Raw genomic sequence first — 19,236 nt, 5'->3', positions numbered from 1 at the left:
TAAACTTTAGATTTTGAAAACAGAGGGATAGTAAATTACAAAAATTAACCACAGAAGGATAGAAATTCAGTACATAAACAGGATATCACAGCACATATCAACAAAACTAATACTAATACACAATCTCCACTTATCTAAATTAAAGAGTTTCCATTTTTTGATTCATATAGATGTCTGGTTAAATTCACACTAAATTCATGTTTTTCTAAAACAGCTAAATTGTCCTGTAACATTCAGATTAACTTTTCTATATCAGAGTTCATTTAGGCCCTTTGCCACCAGCCTAAAATAGTTAGTGGAGATGAACATTTTCACTGACTTGCCACCACTAGCCTTAGATCTTAAGTTAATTCATGGAGGAATAAACATTAGAAATGTTTTCAGAATGGACAAAGCAGCCATTTCTGGCTAACATGAAATATATATACATTTTTTATTTTGTTTATTACTTTTTATTGTATTCTTTTTTTGTGTATTGAAATGCATTTCCCTGTATTTTAGGTGGCTATTCTGCAGATCACCCTGTAATAAAAATTTTTTGGAGAGTTGTTGAAAGCTTTACAGATGAAGAAAAACGCAAGCTGCTGAAGTTTGTAACAAGTTGTTCTCGACCTCCTTTGTTAGGATTTAAAGTAAGAGTTTACCTTTGTCTATATTCTTTAACTAAATACAGTACAGTTTTCATTGTAGCAACACATTATTTTTGAACATGGAAGAGTGAAATGTTTTTGGCATGGGTTTATTTTCTTGATTATTAGCTTGGTTTATTCATGCTGATGCTCTCAGTAATTTGTGCAAAATTATAAATAATATGAACATAACCAGAAGTGTTCTCTTTGTCAGCAATTGGTGAGGATCTGCATGTATTAGCAGCTCATGTGCACCTCATTTAACAGTTCTAACAAATGAAATGATCCTGATTTCCCCCTCCCCCAACATATACAGTCACACACAGCTTAATTGTGGTTAAAGACTTAAGAATGAAATATAAATTGGAGAGCGGGAATCGGTGGTGGATAGTGAGAGAAGGAGACATGTTGTACATGGGGGTGGAGGAGAGAGAAGAATGCTATGCAGGAGTGGGGAGGAGAAAAAGAAGAATGATCCAGGATAAAAGGGAGTGAGGATTCTTTACAATGGGAGGGAGGGAAGAGAGAAATGCTGGACTATGGTAGGATAAACCAATGGACAGCAACCGCTTGAAGAAGAATTTACAGAAGTTATTAGGAAAACAGAAAAAAAGAGAAACTGGAATCAACTTGGTGGAAAAATAAATCTCCAGACAACAAAGGCTTTGGGAAATGTATATAGCAGATATCTTTGTATTGTGTTCAACAGAAAAGGAAATGCATTTCTGGTTTTATTTCTCCAGTGTTGAAGTACTTTTTGACACTTACTGTGGTTGGTGGGGATTCCCAAGCACTGCCAGCTGAGGATCTCCTTCAAAGTTGGCCAGAACTCCCCTCCACCAAGCATAGCAGTTGCTGGCAGCATCCCTGAGCCACTGATGTGCCAGCATCTGTGACTCAGAGACACACTGCTGCTGCCTGCCAAGCGAGGCAAAAAGGACCCCCAGCCCCTTCCGAGGAAGTCCTCAGCTGACATAGCTTGGGGGTCCTCATCAGCTGGAGTATTTATATTTTATATTTACATTAGAGGCTCTGGCAGAGACTCATTTACAAAGTATGTATTCTTCCCAATTAATATTTCCAAATTAATAGTGTCTGCTTATTTGTAAATGGGTCTCTACCAGAGCCTTTAATTTAGTAGCATAATTAAATGAAATAACTCTTTCAGAAGTTTAAGGGGATGGGTGGGGACTGTCACAAGCCCGACTCTCAGACCAGCCTTGTGCCAGTTTAAACACACAGAAACACTTTCATTAAATTGGTTAGGGCTGACCAATGTGACTCTGTTGGGCAGAACCAAGAATAATAGAGATCATGCTGAGCCCAGACAGAACTCAAGACACAGAACACTGCCTTCATTACATCCCAAGCACAGCCAAGTAAAACAGGGCTCTGTCCCTTTAAGTTCCACCATCTTGCTAAACAGAGAGGCAGCCAGAGCTAAGTAGTGACCATCCCCTGGGCAGGGCTGAGCGTTGCCCTGTAGCTCTGAAGGATTTGGATGGCTGGAAGCCTCAGTTGAGGCAGCCCAGAGAAGCTCACACTTAGGAGGATCTGGAGCCAGAGGGAAGGGAAATAGGGTGATAGAACCACAAAGAGAAGGGGAGTGCTGGAGGGAAGGGAAAGGGTGCTGGAGCTACAAGAAGGGGGAGCTGGAGGGAAGAAGGAGATGTACTGAAGGGAAAGGAGAGAAGTACTGGACTCATGGAGGGGCTGGAGACTGGAGAGAAGGCAGAGGTGCTGGACCTGTGGAGGAGGGGTGGGGGCTTGAGGCTGGAGGGAAGGAAAGAGAGAGAAGTTCTAAACATGTGAAGGGAGCTGGAGGGAAGGGAGACAGGTTTTGGACCTGGAGGGGGGGGACTGGAAGAAAAAGAGGCGCTGGACCCATGGGTGTCTGGGGCTGCTGGAAAGGAAGATTGAGAGACACTGGACCCTTGGGAGGCTGTTGGAGGGAAGGGAGAGAAGTACTGGATCTTCAAGGGGAGGGCAGAGAAGAGAGAGATGCCAAACCAAGGGGATGAAGAAAGAGGGAGTGAAATATTGAACATACAGTGGAGGGAGGAAAGAGAGGGAGAGAAATGCATTGTTGTGGGGGTGGAAGAGAAGAACAAAGCTGGACACAGGGAGATAATGGGCATGGAGGAGAGCATAGGAACAGGGACACATAGGGGAGATGCTGTATGGGAATTGTATATGGACACAGGGAGTAATGCCAGACATGGGAGAGGGGTGCTGAACATGGGGAAAGACAGGTACACAGAGATGGAAGGTGGATGGTAAGAATAGAGAATAAGAAATGTCAAATGGGCAGGAGACTCTTGTGAGCGAGTTAAGAGAAGATAGGGAAAAAGAAACCAAAGTCTGAGACAAAATACGATTTGAGAATTAAAATGACCAGACATCAAAAGGTAGAAAAAATAATTTTATTTTCTATTTTGTTGTGATTAGAATATGTCAGATTTGAAATGTATATCCTGCTAGAGCTGGTGTTAGCCAAAGATGGGGCCCAAGGCAGAAATTTGGGAGGGGACATCAAAGCCCACTACCAGGCCATTCTGCCTTCAGCTTCCAGTAAACTTAGGGTTCTCTCTGGCCAGGGGCCAGCTGCTCTAGCTGCGTGCCCCTAACACTATTCCTTTTATGTACGAATTTGACCTTTATATTTCAGCAATCAATACAAAAGAACTCCACTATCTTAAATAAACTAGTGCTATTGTCTCTTTTAGGAGGAAAAAAGCCTTAGATGAGTGAACTATATTACTTTGCGATTGCACTCTACAACATCATAGGCATAAAAAACCTCCGGACACCTATGTTGACTAACTACAACCATTTATAAGCATTAGTAAGCACAGCACAAATATTATAATCCCCCCGACATGGGCCCACATTTCCGGCTCCAATGCTGCTGCTTCATTGTCTTTCTAATCGTAAAACTTCTTTCTAGAGAATGACATGGGGACAAAGTTTTTTCCGTCCCCATAGGACTTGTGGACAAACACTGTGACCCCCCCATGCCGGCCGGTAGGGAAGGAAAAGTAGACTTCACCCACCCATAATTGCTTTAGTTTGAGGTGCTCCTCATCAGTTAGCCTGGTCTCCTGGAGGCACGCAAGGTCTGCTTTGGTACACTGCAATGCCGTTAGGATCTTCTACCGCTTTATGGGAGAGGTAATACCTCCCACGTTCCAGGAGACCATCCTAAGCAGAATACCCAGCACTGAACCAAAGAGGTAAACCCAGAGACAGTGAAAAATGAACAAACCCTGGGAGCCTAGCCTCCCCCAGAGTGTACCAGTAACAAGACACCCAAAGTACACCACAGACAGCCCAGCAATACAAAGAATGAAAGTGAAAACTCTCTCCAGCTAATGACCCAATACCAAGCGGGGACTCCGAATCCCTCTTCCCCTGTCCCCCTGAAATCTTACCATCTCCCGCCCCCTCCCCCCCCAAAAAAAGCTGCACCCACTAACAGATCCCACATCATGTGAAATCCCGGAAGGTCACAAAATGTAATGTGCCCACACCCAGACATGCTCAGGATCAGCAGGAACAAAAGAAAGATTTTATAACTCAGTGTAACATATCAGGTAAGAAAGCTCAAAATTTTTACGATTCCGCTTTTACACTGTTAACATAAATGGAATCATGTCTTCTCCTTGGAGACCGCTATGTGGCATTCCCCAGGGATCATCCCTGTCCCCTATTCTTTTCAACATTTATATTGTCTTCTTTGAAACTCTTCCATCTATTTCCCTTTGAAACTTTATTTACTTATGCAGATGACATCCTTGTCCTTCTCGAGATAGATTTGGACCTCACTAACCTCACTGAAAATATAACAGCTTGCATAACGAAACTCTAATCCTGGGCCCTCACTGTACAAATGAAGCTGAATGAGTCCAAAACAAAATTACTCTGGCTTGGTCTAAAATTAGATCAGTTACCCACACTCATTCCACTACCTTCTGGTCCCACACTGCAGATCAAATTCTCAAGCAAAGTTTTGGGCATCATTATTGACTCTACACTTTCCTTTAATGATCATCTCCTCTACTCTCTGGTAAAAAAATGTTTTTTTAGTCTTCACATGTTGAGGAAAGTGAGATCTTGCTTCCGCCAACAACATTTTTGCTGTCCTTGTACAATCAATCATTCTTTCCAGACTGGACTATTGTAATTCCATCTATCTAAGTCTTAAACAAGAAAAATCTTCAAAGACTTCAGCGGATCCAGAACACTGCGGCTGGGCTGATCTTTGCAAAAAGCAAATTCGATCATGTTTCCCCACTTCTGTCAAAACTTCACTGGCTTCCGGTGATTTCTAGGATTCACTTTAAATGTACCTGCCTAATATTCAAGATCCTACATGGCATTCTTCCTCCCCTAATTCTACTATCCTGGAATTCTTCGAGACCTGACACCACCAGATCTGCCCACAAACTCAAAATATCTTTCCCCTCGTTAAAAGGCATCATGTATGCAGGTAAATTAGGGAAATCCCTTTTCTTCAAATTCACTGAACTTTGGAATAACCTCCCTGCCCCACTGCTGAACCTAGGCTCATTCCAATTATTCCGAAAGCATCTGAAAACCTGGCTTTTCTCCAAAATGTAAAGCTAGCTATCCTCGTCATAACCTCTAATTTCTTATTATGTCCTTCCCTTAGTTATTGAATTTACCTGTAAACCGAGCCGAGCTCTATCTTCATGGAGATGATGCGGTATACAAACTTAAGGTTTAGTTTAGTTTAGAATCCAGCAGCTCCCGTGACTACTACCAGCCACCAGGAGTTACAGCACCCCTCAAACATCAAATATGGGGAGACCGTAGCCGGTAAACCCTGTTGTTTCCACCACCACCACTGGGGATGGTCAGTGTTTCGGGATTGGGCACAGTGGGGATGCTGCTGCATGGGACAATACCCCTCTCAGGGCTAGTCTTGATATTCTAAGTCACCAATCAAATTGGTGCAAACTGTTCTTTTGTAAAAATATGTGCTATTGCTTTTAAATAACCTTCTAATAAGTGTGATCAGTTTAGTTCATGTCTTATAATGTACTTCTAAATAAAGTAGTGCAGGCCTTTACAGTTCTTGACCTTTTTACATTTTAAGGTAATTTGAAGTTTAACCAGCAAGGGAGTGGGAACACACATCATTTCTAGATAAATACAGGAATGTAAACAAATCATAGATGAATGAATGCAAGTTCTGTAGAAAGTGTTGAAATTGTGCATGAAATATTTAACTTGCTAGTTTTAGATTAGAAAGTAATTATATCCCTTTCAGTTAAGGGCCTGGCTGAGATATGGTTAAGTATTGAAATGAATGGGGTGTGTTTTGTTTCACTTCATAATCTTTATTTTTTTTAAGTTCGTTTATACTTCACTAGTCTTTAAGCCTGTTACATTAACGGGTGCTAGAATAGATGTGTCTGTGTCTGCCCCCAGCACCCACCTCCCCTCCAAATGTCTCTCCATGGCCCTCTTCTGTCTTCCCCCCCCAGAGCAAAGCTGTCTGTCCCCAGCACCACTCCCTCCAAAGCAGCCCCCTTTCCCTATCTCTCCATGGCCCCTTCTGTCTCCCCCCAGCACACCCCTCCCCCCTAACCCTCTCCCTGTCTCTCCATGGCCCCTTATGTCTTCCCCCCAGAACAAAGCTGTTTGCGGGCGGCTCCTTGACCAATCCGCGCTTACAACGGCCCCACACTCGCGGTCTGGCTGGCTCCCCCACCAAATCCCTTCGCAGCGGCAGCCCCTCCCCCTCAAGACACATTTCAAATCTGACATATTGTAATCACAAAACAGAAAATAAAATTATTTTTCTTACCTTTTGTTGTCTGGTCATTATTCATATCATGTAGGGGTCCCAGGCTATGGTTGGCTTTTGATAACTCGCTTGCCAGGGCCCCTTCTTTCTTCTTCCCTCCCTCCATCCCAGCAGCTGAAGACAGGCACCTCCCCCCAGTGGTCTGAGAAAGGAGCGAGCATGCACAATGCGCAGATAGTGAGTTAGGAGAGGGTCTGAGGGCAAAGAGGGGCTCAACAGCGCACAACCACCTTTCCTTCCCTCCCTCCATCAGGTGCAGTGAATCCACCAATGTTAAAAGGAGCCACGTCGAAATCTGAGGCCTGCCACTGCCGTAGCACTTTCCCCTCTGCCTTGGTCCCGCCCCTTCTTTGACATATGGGACCGCAGCAGAGGGAACGTGTTACGGTGGCGGCAGGACTCCAATTTCAAAGCAGCTACTTTTAACATAGGCGGAGCTGAACTGTACCTGATGGAGGAAGGGAAGGAACGGCAACGGGTAAGTACACAGGGCCGGACGCAAGAGGAGCCCCCACTGCGAAAAACCCCAGCAAGGGAGCCAGGTGACGGAGAGGGCAGGGGGTGCTAGTGGGCGGCAGCCGCCGCTCCGCAGTGGAGAGCAGGGAAGGCCAGACCGTAAGTCGCGCATGCGCACTTCCTAGCTACAGCTCACGGAAAACGGACACACGCATAGGAAGTGCGCATGCGCGGCTTACCGTTTTATTATATTAGATGGTAATAAAAGTACTATTGGACATTATACTTGTTTTTTGATTTATTAAATTGTAAAAGATGTGTTTTTGATAACTTGATTGTTGGAGAAAACTGGCAAAACTCCTCAGAGACAATATTTAGCACTACCCTAAGCAAATCAAGTTATCCCAGATGAGGTATCAGTTTAAGATATCTTTCTGAATAACCAGTTAATCTCTGCATTGCCAAACATACCGGCTTAATGGTAATTATTTTGGCCACAATCCTAAAATAATGAAATAAAGCCTTCCAAATTTAATAATCACATAACAGTTGAGTGTTGCTGTTATCCAATTAACTGTGAGCTCCACCCTTAGCATGTCTCAAACCTCCTGCTAATGAAACTTCATCAGCTTCCCGTGGTAGCTCGAGCTGAGTTTAAGATTTGTTGTTTGGTATATAAATCTCTCTTTGACTCCTGGATGTCATTATTAGGATCTTCCTTTACCAGTAGAAATTCTGCTTGATTGTTTTTGACTTTTCTAATGTCTAAGGTACAGGTCCATTTATGAGAAATCTTTTTCTTTTTATGCAGTGAAAATTTGGAATCCTCTGCTATAGAATGTCTGTCTTGCTCCTACATTTGTTAATTTTTGGAAGCTACTGAAATGTTATCTGTTTAAGAAATTTTATGAAGCTGTAGAATAATAATTTTTGGTGGTGTGTTTTTGCTTAATATATCTGTAATGTTTGATATCCGCCTTGAACCTATTATGGTGGGGATAAGGTAGGCTACAAGCATTTTAATATAGTATAGTACAATCAGAGGTTACAATGTTGTATGTCAATAAGCAGGAGGATATGGGATCTCTTACCCCTTGTCAGGAAACAGTTGAAATGTGGCAGTGGGCCACCAGTCACAGAATGATACTCTATGCCACTTACCTGGCAGGGAAAAACAATGGTCTGGTGGACAAGCTAAGCAAAGTGACACAACCATACAAGTGATCTCTCAACATAAGCATAGCCTTCAGAATTTTCTGAAAGTGGGGCACCCCCTTGTTGGATCTTAACAATATGATTTCTTGATTCTGCTCCAGACTCAGATCGCACTATAGACTACATCAGAAGCCTTCCTCCTTCATTGGCAAGAGGGTTTTCTGTATGTGTATCCTCCTATCTCTCTAGTAAGCAGAGCTGTGCTGAAACTTAAACAGAACTAAAGAACCATGATCCTCCTCATACCTTACTGGCCAAGGAAGGTCTGATTCCCTCTACTTCTGTAGTTGTCCTCCAGAGAACCGTGGAGGTTGGACTGTTTTACAACCTTCATACACAGAACAAGTGATCTCTTCTGCATGCCATCCTCTAGTCCTTGATCCTCGCAGCCTGGATGTTGAGCATATAAAATTTGATTGCATCTGCCTGAGGGTGTCTCCAGAATCCTCTTGGCTCCAGGTAAGATTCTACTAAGAGGTGTTGTGCTTTTAAATGGAAGAGGTTTGATGTCTGGTTAAAAGGCACAAAAACTACTTGAGTACCTCCTACATATCTCTGAGTCTGGTTTAAGAACATAAGAACTGCCATCTCCGGATCAGACCTTCGGTCCATCAAGTCCAGCGATCCGCACACGCGGAGGCCCAGCCAGGTGTACATCTGGCGTAATTTTAGTCACCCATATCCCTCTATGCCTCTCGTAAAGAGATGTGTATCTAGTTTGCTTTTAAATCCTAGAATGGTGGATTCCGCAATAACCTTCTCTGGGAGAGCATTCCTGGTGTCCACCACTCGTTGTTTGAAGCAGAACTTCCTGATATTTATCCTGGACTTGTCCCCCCTTAGCTTCAGTCCATGTCCTCTTGTCCATGTCACATTGGACATGGTAAATAATTATTTTTCCTGCTCTATTTTGTCGATTCCTTTCAGTATTTTGAAAGTCTTTATCATATCCCCTCGCAGTCTCCTTTTCTCAAGGGAGAACAATCCCAGTCTCTTAAGTCGTTCCTCGTATTCCAAGTTCTCCATACATTTTATTAGCTTCATTGCTCATCTCTGCACCCTCTCCAGATGTTTTATATCCTTCTTTAGGTTGGGAGACCAAAGTTGGACACAGTATTCCAAGTGTGGTCTGACCATCCTATATAATAAAACGCTAGCCGCGCATGCGCACTCAGATCTGCGTGATCTGTGATCCCTGTTCCGTGATCTGTAGGTCCGTGGCCAGAGTGCTTATGCGGCGGCCAGACAAAGCGCGAGAAACAGACTCGAGCGCTGTGGCCGACTCAGGATCGTGGGAGGATGCGCCGGAGGGATGCCGGAGGGGGAGGTACATATCGCTTCTGCACATACCGGTACAAACCTCCCTCCAGCGTTGGCCGCCGCAGCACGTTAAACAGGCTGCTTCTCGGCTTTCTCCTGCAGTTGAGTCCCTCTGCCACGTCACTGATGACGTCATCAATGACGCGACAGAGAGACTCAACGGCAGAAGAAAGCTGGGAAGCAGCCTGTTTAACGTGCTGCGGCTGCTAACGCTGGAGGGAGGTTTGTTATTAAAAGTCATCTCGCTGGGAGGGTCGCAGAGTCAGCGGGGGTTGGGCTGGGAGGGGAGAGAAGCGTTTGCCTCGGGTGCTTCAGGCAGCAGCAGCGTTTACAATTCGCTGCTGTTGGGGCTTCAGGCCTTCCTCTGGCCGGTCCTGCCTACTTCATGTTTTCATGAAGACAGGACCGGCCAGAGAGAAAGACCTGAAGCCAGCAACAGCAGTGAATTGTGAATGCTGCTGCTGCCCGATGAAGTAGTTCAAGGAGGAAAGGGAGCAGAGGGGGAGATAAAGGCTTGGAGGCAAGAAGAGATGGCAGGGTATGGGGGAAGGAGGAAGGTATGCCAGACCAAGGGAAAAGGAAGGAGGATATGGAGAGAGGCCATATGGAACAGAGAGAGAGAGGGTGGACACTGGATGGAAAGAGAAGAGAGGGTAGTGAATGGAAGGGGCAAGACAGAGGGTGAACAGTAGATGGAAGGGGTAGAGAAAAGGAGACAGACACTGAATGGAAGTGTGAAGGACAGGGGGAGCAGCATGCAGGATTGAGGGAAGAGGATAGAGTTAGAAATAAAGATAGACAGGGGGCCAGAAAAAGACACAGACAGAAAGAATGACAGCATCCAAGGAGAGAGAGACAAATAAAAAAAAAACCAAAAACAAACAGACAGACAGACATCTACTCTAGCACCCTGTGCGCATAAAATGATCCCTGCGGTCTTGCCGGCTCCCCCTCACTCACAGTAAGTAATTTCTTTGTCGGCAATCCACCCTCGCACCCCTCCTCGATGCACCTGAACCCCCGTTGACCCTTCCATCGCGGTCTGACCCTCTCATCACTTCCCGCCGTCTGACTGACTCACTTAGTCCCTTGACGCCACCCTTCCCTTCCCATGGTCCTGACCATTGACCCTCCCATCACGATATGACCTTCCCATCCCTTCCCGCCGTCTGACTGATTTAGTCTGACTGACTTAGTCCCTTGCCGCCCCCCTTCCCTTCATGCGGTCCCGACAAACCTGCCCACTCCAGCAGTGTCCAAAGCACTCTACACATGCTGCTTTGGGGTCTTCTACTGCCCTGATTTGCTCTGCTGCATCTCTGATGATATCATCAGGGACGTGCCAGAGTAAATCAGAGCAGTAGAAGGCCCCGAAGCAGAGTGTGTAGAGTGCTGCGCTGCTTCATTCGGCAGGTTTGTCGGGACCACGGGAAGGGAAGGGAAGGGGGGGCGGCAAGGGACTAAGGGAGCCAGCCAGACCGCGGGAAGGGAAAGGGGTGGTAGGGGGAAATGCTGCTGCTGCACAGGGAAGTGGTGTGGGGGAAGGGAAATGGAGGGGGAGGGAATGCTGGTGCGGCTGCTATACAGGGAAGTGGGGGGAAGGGAAATGCTGGTGCGGCTGCACAGGGAAGTGGGGTGGGGGGAGGAAAATACTGCTGCTGCTGCTGCACAGAAAAATGGAGGGGGATGGATAGAAGGAAAGACAGACAGTGGGAGGGAGGGAGACAGAAAGAAAAGAAGAAAGATACAGGGGCAGGGAGAGACACAGAAAGACAGAGACAAAGGGGGCCAGGGAGAGACAGAAATAAAGAAAGACAGACAGACATAGATTCTAGCACCCGTTAATGTAATGGGCTTAAATACTAGGGGCCCACAAAGAGACAGTCAGGGAGGGGGAGAGGGAAAGGGGGCTGCTTTCTAGCACCCGTTAATGTAACGGGCTTTAACACTAGTTGCTTTATAAAGCGGCATTATAACTTTCTCCGATCTACTCGTGATTCCTTTCTTTATCATGCCTAACATTCTATTTGCTTTCTTTGTTCGCTCTTACCCAGAGTTGCACCTGACATTCTATACTTGTGTTCCTTGTTCTTTCTGCCTAAATGCATTACTTTGCACTTTTCCACATTAAATTTCATCTGCCATTTCTCTGCCCATTTCTCTAACTGACACAAGTCACTCTGGAGTTCCTCGCTATCCTTCTGCGATTTGATTGCCCGGCATAGCTTTGTGTCATCTGCAAACTTGATGATCTCACTGGATGTTCCTTCTTCTAGGTCATTGATGAAAATATTAAATAAGATAGGCCCAAGCACCGAGCCCTGGGGCACACCGCTAGTCACTTTCTCCCAGTCTGAGAACTTCCCATTTATGCCCACTCCCTGCTTTCTGTTCTCAAGCCATTTGCCTATCCATCTTAGTATATCTCCCTCTATTCCATGGCTTTGTAGTTTCCTGAGAAGTCTTTCATGTGGAACCTTGTCAAACGCTTTCTGGAAGTCCAAGTATATTATGTCCACCGGTTCTCCACTATCAATTTGTTTGTTCACGATCTCAAAAAATTGTAGTAAATTTGTCAAACATGATTTCCCTTTCCTGAAGCCATGTTGACTGGCTCTCATCAGGTCATGTGTATCCAAGTGCCGGACTATGCTATCTTTAATCAGTGCTTCAACCATCTTTCTAGGGACAGACATAAGACTCACAGGTCTGTAGTTGCCCAATTCGCCTCCTGATCCTTTTTTGAAAATTGGCATGACGTTCGCTATCTTCCAATCGTCCGGTGTAGGAGTCAAGTCCATCTCTGTACAGCCTTTAGTTGTTTGCTTCATGAGAGGTTTACTTTGACAGAGCCCCTTGTCAAACCTCCGACTGTTTCATGGGACCTTAAGGTATTCCTCACCCTGCTGATGAAAGCTTCTTTTGAACCATTTGTCTCCTGTTATCTGAAGTATGTGACTGGAAGATCTTATTTTTGGTGGCGGTCACTTCAGCTTGTATTTAGTAAGCTTCAGGCTGTAATAGCTGATCCGACCTTTGCAAGATTTCATCATAGTGAGTAGTTCTCTGCACACATCCTAAGATAGAGAAGTCTGTTGCTCCTAAAGGAAGAAAGAAGGGCTGACTGCATTTTAACAGGTCCTCTTCAGATGATAATCAGTGTTCTACCCAGAAATTTTTTCCAGCCGGGTGGCATGAAAAAGTAGCCAGGTGGGGCGGGATGGGGAAATTTGGTGGTGGGGAAAATTAACCCCCTCTTTTACTAAGGTGCACTAGCATTTTTAGCGCACGCAAACCCCTGCGCTATGTGGGAAAACTAACGCCAGCTCAATGCTGGCATTAGCATCTAGCGCGCGTGGCAATTCCTCCGCGCGCTAAGCGCGCGCTAAAACCACTTTCGTAACTTAGTAAAAGGAGCCCTAAATGTGTACTATTTTTATTAGTTAATTATTATTATTTTCCAATGCTCAATATGACTTCCTTTTTTAAGGTTTGACACTTGTGCCAGAATATTTTTACTAAATTTAAGAAGTATTTGCCCTCTTTCAAATGGTATAGAGTTTAAAAAAGGGAAAGGCGTTAATGAAGTCATTAGGTTCAATCTAGCCATAGAGGATTTCTGCACAGGTCCTGGGCCGCCGCATGAGCGGACTGCTGGGCATGATGGTCCTCAGGTCTGACCCAGCAGAGGCATTGCTTATGTCTTATGTTGCTTATTTCTGCATGAGTTTAAACAACTAAAAAAAAAGATAAATATAGCCCAGTCATACAAGAAATGGCTCTACAGCAGGGGTGCCCACACTTTTTGGGCTTGCGAGCTACTTTTAAAATGACCAAGTCAAAATGATCTACCAACAATAAAATTTTTTAAAAAACACAAAGCACACTGTATGCAGAGAAAATGTTAATTATCATTTATATTCCGTGGGTTTTCAAAGAGGTCAAGGCAGACGATTCTATGCAGTGTCACCTCTGGAACAACTATACAAAAATAGATAAATATACCCCCTCCCTTTTTACTAAATTGCAATAGCGGTTTTTAGAGCAGGGAGATTCACTGAATGCCCTGCGCTACTCTTGATGCTCATAGGCTCCCTGCGCTAAAAAACGCTATTGCGGTTTAGTATAAGGGGGCCAAAGTGCAAAATATAGACAGCAGATATAAATTCTCAAAACAGACACATTTTGATCACTAAACTGAAAATAAAATCATTTTTCCTACCTTTTTGTCTGGTGATTTCATGAGTCTCTGTTTGCACTTCCTTCTTCTGACTATAAATCCAATATTTTTTTTCTTTCTGCCCCTCCCCTTTTCTTTCTGTCTCTCTCCCCCTGCCCCCTCCCAAGCCATCGCGCCAATTTCTCCACTTCCCCGATTCTTTCCCTACCCCCTAAGCCACCATGCCGATTTCTCCCTGCTTCCACGAGCCAGGCCAGGAACGTACAAGCACCGGACTCACAAGACTTCACCTCTCATGTCAATTCTAACGTCAGAGAGGAAGTTCCAGGCCAGCCAGGCAGCGATTGGCTAGCCCAGAACTTCCTCTCTGATGTCAGAATTGACGTCAGAGGTGAAGTCTTATGAGTCCGGCGCTTGTACACACCTGGCCTGGCTCAGGGAGGCAGGAAGAAAAAGATTGCCAAGGCAACGCGATCAACTCACATTGCCTTTGTGATCTACTGGTCGATCGCGCTCGACCATTTGGGCACCCCTGCTGTTATGGTATCCTGTTCTGACCTGAGGAAAGGGGTTTAGTCCCCAAAAAACTGCCTTATTTCCATTTCCTATTTATAAATTTTAATCAATAGATACAATACTACTTGATTCTATGTAAAGCAACAAAAATTTTTTTTTTTCTACCTTTTGTCGTTTCTGCTTTAATCATCTTGTCTTCACTCTTCTTTCTAGCCAGCATCTGTCCGCTCTGTCTTCCATGCAGCATCAGCCCCTTCCATCCATTGTCTGCCCTCTCCCCGTTCCATATGGCATCTTCCCTCTTTTTATGCTCCTTCAATAAACTGTCTATCCTGTGCCCCTTCTCTTCTCCTTTGTACATGATTGATTTCTGCTCTGCCACCTCTCCATTTTTCTCTCTCTGTCACCACCCCGTCCCCTATGCTCTGGCATCTCTCTCTTCTCCTTTCTTTCCTTCGCACCCCACAGTCTGGTATCTTCCCTTCCCTGATTCTCTGGCATCTCACTCCTTTCCTTTTCTTCCATCTCTCCCTCCCCCTCCATGCTCTGACATCTCCTCCTTCCTTTCCCCCTTCCTTTTCCCTTGATCTGGAATACTTTCCTTCTTCCCTCCATGCCCTGGCATCTCTTCCTCCCTCCAATCCCTGGCATCTCGTTTCATTCCCTCCCTCATCTTCTTTCTCCCTCCAGTTGGGTGCAGCAAGTCTCTCCCCCTCTGCTCCCTTTCCTCCTTCTGTCACCCAAGGCCTGGCGTCATGAACTTCTTCAGGCAGCAACATTCACAATTCACTGCTGTTGCCAGCTTCGGGCCTTCTTCTATGTCGGGTCCTGCCTTCATGGAAACAGAAGTAGGCAGGACCCGGCAGAGAGGAAGGCCTGAAGCTGGCAACAGCAGTGAATTGTAAATGCTGTTGCTAGCCAAAGAAGTTCATGACACCAGGCCGAGCACCCGGGGCAGACTGCTACTCTCTCCCCCCCCCCCCCACGACCCTCCTATCTCTCCCTCCCTCCCATCACAAGACTCTAAACAGCACTGCTCTACTCTAAGCAGGCTGCTTCAGGGCTTTCTCCTGCCATGATTCCCTCTGGCACGTCACTGATGAGGGAAGGAGGTAAAGGAGGGTCAGATCGGGTTGGGGGGGTGCCCGGGATGATGAGAGGCTGCTGCTGCCAGCGAATCCAGCAAGGGTAGGGCCCCAAAGCACAGCACTGGGGGGCCCCCCTTGACTGGGCCTATCCTTTAATCCGGCCCTGCTTCCCCCCCCCCATATGCCATGACATCTCTCTCTTCCACTCTATGGTATGGTATCTTCTTTCCCTCCCTCCCATGGTCTTTGCATCTCTTTCCTCCTTTTCCTGATCTTCCTTCTCCCTCCTTCCTTCTCTCTCTCCAATTGGGTGCAGCAGCATTTCTCTTCCCCCTCCCCCCCATTTGGTACAGCAGTATTATCAGCATTTCTCTTCCCCCCCCCAATTGGGTACAGCAGAAGCAGCATTTCTCTTCACACTCCCCTCTAATTGGGTACAGCAGCTTTTCTCCTCCCATTCACCCCCCCCTTTCTCACACACCCGGCAGATTCGCTACAGACAAAGGCAAGTTGCAAGTTTCCCTTCGTCGCTGACCTATCTCCCAAAGGTCAGCGACAGAGGGAAGCTTACAACTTGCTGCTCTTGCTTACTTCGGGCCTTTCTCGTTGCCGGGTCCTGCCTTCGCTGAAACAGAAAGGAAAGGACGCGGCAGCAAGAAATGCCTGAAGTAAGCAAGAGCAAGTAAGCTTCCCTCCGTGGCTGGCCTATCTCCCGCATGCTTCGGGGTTCTAATGGTCCGTGCCGGCTTCTCTTCCCTACCCCCCCCCCCCCCCGACGTAACTTCCAGTTTCGGAGGGAAGCCGGGTTCGAGTTGCTTGCTGGGATTTGTTTTAAATCTGGTGGGAGTCTTTCGGCAGCTCTTCACGCTGTGCGTAAAACAGTGGTGGCAGCAGGATTCGGCAGATGACAGCTGGGCGGGCATCTAAATTTGCTGGGCGGAGCGCCCGGCTGAAAAGCGCTGGGGAGAACACTGCTAATAGTTATTCACCTCCCTGCACAGTGATTTGAAAAGTTCACCTGCAAAGAAGCAGCATCAAAAATAAGTAAATATGCTCCTTGTAGTGGCATCTTCAGAATGTTCATGCAGTCCTGAAATGGTGGTGTCCTCTGCAAACCTTTAAAAAGTACAGAATAAGTACAAAACAAATCTTTACACTTTAATCAAAACAATGCTGAATAAACTGGGAAGATAAGCGTAGCATTTAGGATTATGTAATAGCTTAACAGTGTGGTGATGATCCCAAAATTTTTCAAGAGGAAATTCTAATTTGTCATTTAAGAAACTTTCTTGAGAAATTAAAGAAAGTTGCATTTCATTTCATTCTCCCACTAATTTACAGTCTTGAAAGCATAGCAGATAATTTCTTATTCTTGAAGTATATATATTCAGTGGTAAGATCTGTTTAGCTTTTTTTTTCTAGGAGCTGTATCCTGCCTTTTGCATTCACAATGGAGGATCTGACTTAGACAGACTACCTACTGCTAGTACCTGTATGAATTTACTGAAGCTTCCAGAGTTTTATGATGAAAATCTTCTGCGGAGTAAGCTGCTTTATGCTATAGAATGTGCTGCTGGATTTGAGCTCAGTTGAATTTTGGAGTGTAATGATAACTGATCTGCAAAACACAATTTCCTGCCAACACTCTTAACAAGTCATCTAGGGGAGTTCCTCTCTGATTCTGCAGAACTGGTCTGGCCACACATCATACTTTTATCAATTGCCCTAAAATAGGTCTTTCATTTTTTCAATTTTATTGCTTGCCAAATAATTGTTAGTCTTACATTGGCACTGTTTTATTAAGACTCCATGAATGTTATGTGGCTGGCTTTTATGTTCCTGCCAAGAAGAGCACATTTTAGGAGCAGTGGCAACTCTGTGAAATTAACCAAAGATGACGCTTTAGCTTTGTGCTGTTTGGACATAAATAACTCTTTGTGCTGGCAATAAAGTTGTACCAAATGCAGCACATTGCTTAATGGGATAAGACATGGCTAAGACACAGTTGTAAATCTTTTAGAGAGAAAAAGTATGGGTACCTCAGAACTGAGAAGGTAAGCAAAACAACTATTAAAGGTAAACTGTCAGCATTTTTTGTGGTAAATTGTTTACAGATTTTAACTGTTGAAACTAAAAAAATTGCTTCAGTACTCTCTCAGAAGACACAGGCATCAAGATTTAACATGTATGACATTTTATTTGTGCTTTCTAAAATATTTTGGAAGCAACTACTTAATTTAGCATGCTTATATTTAATTAATATATCAGGTCAGGTCATGATCAATGGAACACTTGTGAACAGATATTGATATACAAGCTTTCTTTGTGCTTGTGTTTTTTTATTTTTTTTTCCTCAATGCCTGTAGATTTTTGTTTTGTATGTATCAGAAACCTTTGGCATATATTACGTAATAACCTTGCAAAAAATATATAGTAACACAAGTCATATTGATGTAAACCGTTTAGTTTTTTTTAATAAACGGTAAAAAAAAAAAAAAAGTTTTAAATAAATATTAAACTATTTGAATCAATGTGTAAAGCTTAATCTTTTCTCTATAATGGTAGGCTCATTATTGAACAGAGATAAACTGTCCTTTTTTCCCAAGGTTTGTTTTTTTCATCTTAAACATGTCATTTTCAATATTCTGTACAAATTTGGATATTCACAGTGTTGTGACACAGATTGATTTACATCTTTTCTCTTACTTCTTATAGTTCTGCTTGGCCATGTAAGCAGGAACATGTGAAGTTACGGAACATAAATTTAGTGATTGTAATTTTTCTCATAATTCCTTTCTGTTTAACCGGATCACACTCAACTGCTTAAATTGAAAACTGCTCCCCTGTATTTTTAGTCACACTCAATATTTTCAGCATTTATGCTGAAATTGTTTTATAGTCTTTAGGTACTCCAAACAAGCAATATTTTTAAATGTGTATAATTGTTAAAAGATAATTTTAAGACATATTTACTGTCATAAAGTGTGTACTTCTCTAATCTGAGTGATGAATGGAATGTTACAATGCTGTTTGTAGTCTGGGTGTATAAAAATAAAACAAATTGTTTTCTTTTTGGTTTTGCATTATTTTACACTTGTATTATTACAACTTTTTTGTATTTTTTTTGTAATTAAAACCTATACTGCATATTCCAAATGTGTAGGAACAGAAAACGTGACATAATTGCTGTGTTTTAAATAATTACTAATATGGCTATGCTAGAAAAATGATTTTCTCCTAATTAGCCTTGGGTATAATGCAAGGGGAAGGGTAATGCATTTGATAACTACCTTTCTGTGTCTGGGCTAAAGAAAAGATATACACTTCCCCCTCCCGATTCGCGATTTTAGGACTCGCAATTTTGATTATTCGTGATTTCCTAAAACCGGAATCATCTCCACCTCCCTCCCGCCTTAGCTGGTGATCTAGTGGTCTTTCAGGGCAGGAGCAATCTTCTGTTTTATATATATACTTTTGATGCAATTTATGCATTTTGTTTTTATACTTTTTGGTTTTGTGTTTTTAATAAACTCCTGTACTCTGTACATTTTCTTGCAGTATTGTATTTGCTTTGGCTGGGTTTTTTTTACTGCAATTTCTGTTGGGGGTTTTTTTTGGTTGCTTGTTTTTTTTTACACATGTTTATTGAACAAGCAACAATATTACAAAAACAAAGAATCATCCAATTTTTCTTTTGTAACCTCCCACAGCCATTACCTCCCTTCCCTCCCTCCCCCTTTCCCCTTGCAGGAAAGCTAATTGAGTAAAAAAAATAAATAAATAAGCAGGGGAATAACAATGATGATGAAGTCAGCCCGAGTCGGGACTTGCATTCACTGGCCTCTTGGCCAGATGTGCTTGCCAGCAGATGCTGGTCAGTTTGCAAGAGCTGGCAGCTTAGCACAACTGATCTCTGAATGCTTCTCTTGAGATGGGCCATATCTGATTTTGAGGGGGCCACTGAGCTGCCTGCTCTTCTCCCCATACCAAAGCAGGAAT

At 44.1% G+C, this 19,236-nt stretch overlaps 1 protein-coding gene across 4 annotated transcripts in view; it reads left to right on the top strand.

The window, feature by feature from the left end:
* The window catches only part of UBE3C (ubiquitin protein ligase E3C), a 378,461-nt gene extending 360,152 nt beyond the window's left edge, over positions 1-18,309 (top strand). For 3 of the 4 annotated variants that reach the window (XM_033931605.1, XM_033931604.1, XM_033931603.1), the window contains 2 exons: positions 502-632; positions 16,660-18,309. In XM_033931605.1, the coding sequence (XP_033787496.1) occupies positions 502-632; positions 16,660-16,830 (302 nt within the window). In that variant the 3' untranslated portion in view covers positions 16,831-18,309. Of the gene's footprint in view, positions 1-501; positions 633-16,645 lie in introns of all 4 variants that reach the window. The other variant, XM_033931606.1, reaches the window with a different exon arrangement.
* The last annotated feature ends 927 nt before the right edge of the window (positions 18,310-19,236 follow it).

This window comes from Geotrypetes seraphini, chromosome 2 (genome assembly GCF_902459505.1).
Source record: "Geotrypetes seraphini chromosome 2, aGeoSer1.1, whole genome shotgun sequence".
NCBI classification, from domain to species: Eukaryota; Metazoa; Chordata; class Amphibia; order Gymnophiona; family Dermophiidae; genus Geotrypetes; species Geotrypetes seraphini.
Note: the sequence above shows the minus strand (reverse complement) of the source record. Positions and strands in the feature narration are given on the sequence as shown.